Raw genomic sequence first — 6,134 nt, 5'->3', positions numbered from 1 at the left:
TTTTTCCCAAGGGCATGTTTTTGTATCCAGAGTGAAATTTCTGCTTGCATTTTTTAGCTACACGGTGGTAAATCAGCAATGATGAGACCAAATCAAAGGCTTGCATGATCTGTTCTGGTTGAGCTCCCTTAAAAGGTGAAGGAGGATTCAGCGCAGTATGCACATTCTCTCTAGAGATTACCACTAATATGAGCAGGTCTGTATTTATAGAAGAGCCCCACACTAGACACCCCATAATCCTCCCTGACCCCTGTTTCAATCCCTGCCTCATTCCAGTGTTTGGACCAGTTGACCATCGCTGTCCCTGACTTCAGCCTCACTCTCGCCTCATATCAGCCAAGGTAAACACTTTAGAGGACAGCTCTGCTTTTTGGGGAAGAAGAGGGAACATTTTCTCTGCATATTCTTACTCGATTAAAGTGAGAAGTCCAGGGACTATTACACTTCTTGAATAATATTTTCTGTTTGTCCTCATTGTCTGTTGATGATCCTGCTGCTCTGTTTGACCCACAGATAAAGAAAAGCGAAACAAAATGTCCTCCAGTGAGCGGTTTGACTGCCATTACTGCAAAGACTCTTTGTTGGGGAAGAAGTACATCATGAAAGAGGACACGCAGTATTGTACAAAGTGCTATGAGAACCTATTTGCTAACTGCTGTGAAGTGTGCTCTTCACCTATTGGCTGCAACTTCAGGGTAAGTACAAACAATGACGCCCCGAGAAAAAAGATGTCATCCTCAGACTCCAGCTGCAGGAGAATTGTTCCCTGAATGCGTAGCAGCTAAATAATCTTAAGCTAAATAATCTTAAGCTTATGTGGATTCAATATTTGTAGGACCTGTCCTATAAGGATCACCACTGGCACGAGCAGTGCTTCAAGTGTGCAAAGTGCAGCCGCTCACTGGTAGAGAAGGCCTTTGCAGCCAAGGAGGATTTATTGCTTTGCACTGAATGCTATGCACATGATTACTCGTCCAAGTGCAGCACCTGCAAGAAGACCATCATGCCAGGTACAGGCAGCCATGAACACCGCTCCACAAGATGAAGAATAAGGCTTGTTTAATAACATATTACACTTAACGTAATATATTAGACAAAACGTTTATGTCATTAGTGAAATTGAGAGTTTCTTTATTGATCTTAGCAACACTCAACAGTTGCAAGCAAAACCATGCAAACATAATGTCTATTAATAGCCATTCTGTAGTTGTTCCCACATCTACAGTTTCCAAGGCACTGAGTGAACTTTTAATCTCTGGTTTTAATAAGCCTGTATCAGGTTTATACAGGGATTTGTCAAATGTGTGTGGAGCTGAAATCTTTCAATGGCCAAACAAAACGTATCTTTCTCACCTTTCAGTTTGAACCAGTTTTGCTCTTTTATATTTATAAGCCTTCCTTCCCGTAAACGTATTGCATATTCCTTTAGGAGTTGTCATTTTCAGGTAAATGGGGCTCCAGAACGTTTTCTAAGGTACTGATGGAGGGTCACTGTTAGTTCAGGCCAAGGGTCTGCATTCTGCAGCCCTGAAGTCATAAATGGCTCTTTTGACCTTGCACAATAATTTTTGTTAAAATGATGAACATCTAATGCTTTCAAATATAAACTAAATTTTCTCAGTTATCCTTATTTTCTTGGGATAACTGCATTGAATGTCCACAATTCATTGTCTTTATTACTTAATTACTCAGAATCCAAGAAAATGTATCCATCCTCATTTGCATAAGTTTGATATTTTTCTTTATTTTAATACCCAAAAATGGAACCAAAAGGATGGATATTTTAAAATGACAACAACACGTTTTCAACAGTAGATGTTTGTCAAGAATGATGTTTCCTTCTTTCAACAGGTTGTGTAATATTTGCTACTCCAAACTAGTTTTATTTACCTGAAATAAGGGTAAAAATGTTCCTTTGATTTGCTCAAAGTTGAAGACCCCTACGGTCTACGGTACAATTTAACAATGGCGCACAAAAACTGAAAGAAAGACTAATATAATCTAAGACAGTACAAGGTAAAACACAAATCAGAGTTTTTAATGACAAAGGAGTATGTGAAATTGAGAGTTCCGTTATTGATCTTAGCAACACTCAATAGTTGTAAGCAAAACCAGCCAAACATAATGTCTATTAAAAGCCATTAGTACTTTAGTACTACTAATCAGTAGCCATTAGTATTAAGCAAGTACTTTTGCTTAACTTGACATCATGTCACGTTAAGCAAAAGTATAACACCTAGCAGCCTCATAGTTTTGCTAGAAACTGATTCTTTAGTAAAGTGATAGTTCTGCTATCTGCTAGTTTTTGAAGAGACGATCTGGGAAGTAAATATAAGTCATAGTTTAGTTATCTGTCGTAGGAAGGTGTTCTATCACCTGGAGATTGTGGAAAAGTAGACAAATCTTCACAGATGTAGGCAGATACTCCTTCATGAAATTTCTTCTTTTTTTTTTTACTTTTGTCTTGAAAAACAATAACAACCTGGGGAGCTGGGGGAAGTCAGAGCAACATTTATCTGAAATGAAGAGCACCAAAACAAATCCTAGTGTTTTCGGACTTGGAACTAGAACACCGTCAATTCAGAAACCTTCAGCTTCCAAGACAAATTTGTACTCAGAAGCTGTTTTTTCCAAGTGCACATAAAAAGGGAACATAACAAATACAAGAATGTGTCCTAATGTGAAAATTCTAACTATGAGTTAGAGCAGTTTGGTATCCGTGGCGGCCGCAGCGCTTTTAAAACATGACAGTTGCTATTATAAATTATTCATTAACACTTCAGATGACTTGTACATATTTAAACCTGAGCCACGCTCATAGTGCATGTAGGCACAGCAAGTAAAGGTTAAAAAACAAGAAAGAAGCAGTTTACAATCAGTAAGACATGTTTTAGTTTTCCTAAAATTCTTCCATAGTTATAAAAATATTTTTCCAGGACTTTTCATTACAAAATCAATGTGCCTAATTAGTATAAAATTTGCTTTAAAATTTCTCTTAAAGCACTGAATCAGGAGCTTCTGATTTGGTTGATTTGGTTGATTTGGTTATTTGTCGACATGCAACTTCCACAAATCACTTTTGCATGTAGAACCTAAAGATATCTCCTGATCAGAACAATATTTAGCCCAGTAATTGCAAAAATTCTCTACAACATTTTATCTTATAAACTACTAACATCACCTTTATAAAGTTACCCAGTTATTATAACAGTAATGCAGATCCATCTATAATCCCTAACCTTTGATTGCATGGTCTCCACTGACCAACTAAGACTATTTTAGGCAGCGTGTATTCTGTCATTGAGGTACCATATGCTGGCTTAGCTGCTCTCGTGTCTTTTGCCAGGTTCCCGAAAAATGGAGTACAAGGGGAACAGCTGGCATGAGACTTGCTTCCTGTGTCACCGCTGCCAACAGCCAATAGGAACCAAGTCTTTCATCCCCAAAGACTCTGGCTACTTTTGTGTGCCCTGCTTTGAAAAGCAATTTGCATACCAGTGCTGTGCTTGTAAGAAGGTAAAAAAAAAAAAATACATAACTGCATAATTTTTATGTAATGACTATTCCAATAAATTCACTGACTGCAGGTCAATCTGAGAAAGAATTACCATTTGCGCTCATGTTTGTTGTATACGTTTCTTGTATCTTCAGGCCATCACCACGGGTGGTGTGACCTATCAAGATAAGCCGTGGCATCGTGAGTGCTTCCTCTGCATCGGCTGCAGAAAGCAGCTTTCAGGGTATCGCTTCACTTCCAGGGAAAATTACCCCTACTGCCTGGAGTGTTTCAGCAACCTGTATGCAAAGAAGTGTGTTGGTTGCACCAAACCCATTTCTAGTGAGTCATTCTGTGTATATTATGCTTCGCATAACTTTGTTGTCATAAGGGTCATAATCATTCGGGATCATGAGGTATGCATTTTAACACGCAGAGAGATAAAATAAGGAAACACTTTCAAAAGTAGGAACAGATTAGAGGATTTTTAATTGTTGCAGATGCATTCAACACATGGTCAAAATGAAAGATACTAATTATGATACACAATATATACAAATCTATCAATACTGACTGCACTTCAGCAGGTTGACGCACACTTTCGAAAATTCAAACTTAGGCTATGGCACGTTTGAGCTTAGGCGAAAGCTGAGAGGAATCCTTCTTGAGCGTCCTAGCTTTAAACACCAGGCAGTCATCTTGCATCGAATGGTTGATAACAGCAGCAGCACAATGATCACAAACACACATGAAAGCTGATTTTAGAATGAAGAAATGAATGGTCTAAAAGCCCCAACCTCAGCCTGAAAACTTATCTATGATTAAAAATCAGATCTATGCAAGGGAACAAACCAGTGTAGTTACATCCCACCATTTTTCATAAGAAGAATGGTCGATCCAGTCTCAATAATTCCAGAGGCCAGTTGTTAATGAATAACAAGTGCATGTTTAAGGTGCAGCTTTTCTGGACGAGTTAGAGAAATAAATATAGTAAAATTTAAAAGGAAAAAATGTGTGCATTCAATTTGGAGTTTCTTCCCTGTACTGTTTCTCCTCACATAAAAAAGTGCAAAAATACTAAACTATTAATACCACTGATGAATGTATTCAAGCTTTTCACCCTAAAAATCTCAGCCATGTGATTAAAATATGCTTGGTGTTGTGCAAAAACAAGTATAAAGCAAACATAGACACATACATGTTACCTGTTTTTCTCTTTCAGGTTTGGCAGGTGCCAAATATATCTCATTTGAGGAGCGTCAGTGGCACAGCGAGTGTTTCACCTGCATGCAGTGCTCTGTGTCACTGGTGGGACGCGGCTTCCTCACGCAGCGGGACGACATTTTGTGCACCGACTGCGGCAGGGAGAAATGACCTGTGCATGACAAGTTCACCCACAATGCAACGACTTATGTTCTGTTTTGTTAATATGCTGGGTACGTTAATCGGTGTTAGCTTGGATGGTGCTGTTACCGCATAAAGTGATCAATATTTCCTCATTTTGCTTTAATGTAGTGTTCTTTTGTGGAAGTCTTCATAATGGCATTCACATCAATGCTATTGTGACAGTTGGTGCTTATACAAACTTCTCAGTTTCCTATATACATGTACAATCATGGTGCTTTATGCAAACATACTTATTCATTTTCACAACAGTGAAATAATGTTTGTTTTTAAACCGTAGAACAGAAATATGTGAGAAAAAAACTAAATTACGTGGTGCTTTAAAAAAAAAAAACACTATCTGCAGCCTTGCATGACCCTTGCACATTAATGCATGCAAATATACTCGCAAAGAATCACAAAATAACATATGAGTTTGCTCAATATATAAGACGTTGCTGCAATAAAGTTTTCTAATGCCTGTTGTTTCTCATTTTGACATTTCAAGAGGAGATTATCAATTTGATTTAGATGCACACACTGACTGAATGGACAGGCATTGTTAATTAGCTATGCTAAAGTGTTCAGTATTTGATACTGCCACACACATATTCAATTAAACTAAAAAACTACAGTACATTTAATGAAATAAAACTACTAAAGTTTGGTGCAAGTCAAGAAAACTCAAATATACATTCAAAATGTATATTTACAGATCAAAAAAGCACAAATAGATACTTGAGTTTCAGCCAAAGGACAGTTCCACATTTCAACCATCTGCTCGTCCTGACAGACCGATGCATCTCAGCCGTCAGTTTGTTCTCCTCTGTGCTTCTTTATGCTCTGAAAAAGGTCTGCGTTTATGCATTGGTTGAATAAAAGGTGTTCCTTGATCTTAATGACTCTTTTAAGCAGATGGGGACTTCTTTTAGGATCAGGATCATGACTCAGATCACAGGTGGGAGAAGAGAGAAATGTGTCTCTTTCCTAGATCCCACAGTCTAAGCTGTTAGCTATTGTAGGTGTTGCCACAATTAACAGGTACAGATTGGGCGAGAAGTTTGCACACACTTATCACTGGCATGACTGTCACATTATTGCAGGACTTTAAATGATTTATTTGAGTTGTTCTTGTTTTTCAATTACTTTTTAAAATCACAATATGTGCAGGCTCCAAAATATTCTCATTCCGATAAATATCTCAGGAAGTTGCATAGCAACCAGTGAGCAACGTTTCCATTATATGTCTGGCATA

The 6,134-nt window shown here is 37.9% G+C and overlaps 1 protein-coding gene across 2 annotated transcripts; it reads left to right on the top strand.

Moving 5' to 3' along the window:
* Positions 1 to 213: 213 nt before the first annotated feature.
* On the top strand, positions 214 to 5,778 carry fhl5 (four and a half LIM domains 5). Of its 2 annotated transcripts, none has more exons than XM_027999852.1 (6): positions 214 to 341; positions 514 to 695; positions 836 to 1,010; positions 3,347 to 3,516; positions 3,652 to 3,838; positions 4,719 to 5,778. In XM_027999852.1, the coding sequence occupies exons 2-6, from the start codon at positions 534 to 536 to the stop codon at positions 4,868 to 4,870; spliced, it is 846 nt and encodes a 281-aa protein (XP_027855653.1). In that variant the 5' UTR covers positions 214 to 341; positions 514 to 533; the 3' UTR covers positions 4,871 to 5,778. The 2 variants fall into 2 exon arrangements, with proteins under 2 accessions (XP_027855653.1, XP_027855652.1); XM_027999851.1 differs by having other exon boundaries at positions 219 to 419.
* The last annotated feature ends 356 nt before the right edge of the window (positions 5,779 to 6,134 follow it).

This window comes from Xiphophorus couchianus, chromosome 19 (assembly GCF_001444195.1).
Source record: "Xiphophorus couchianus chromosome 19, X_couchianus-1.0, whole genome shotgun sequence".
In the NCBI taxonomy this organism is placed as follows: domain Eukaryota; kingdom Metazoa; phylum Chordata; class Actinopteri; order Cyprinodontiformes; family Poeciliidae; genus Xiphophorus; species Xiphophorus couchianus.
The sequence above is the reverse complement of the archived record's forward strand: the minus strand, read 5'-3'. Positions and strand labels throughout refer to the sequence as shown.

Coding starts and splice junctions, on each gene's coding strand:
- fhl5 (XM_027999852.1), top strand. CDS start 534: ATGTCCTCCAGTGAGCGGTTTGACTGCCATTACTGCAAAGACTCTTTG. Junction 1,011..3,346: donor CAAGAAGACCATCATGCCAG/GTACAGGCAGCC, acceptor GTCTTTTGCCAG/GTTCCCGAAAAATGGAGTAC. Junction 3,517..3,651: donor AGTGCTGTGCTTGTAAGAAG/GTAAAAAAAAAA, acceptor TTGTATCTTCAG/GCCATCACCACGGGTGGTGT.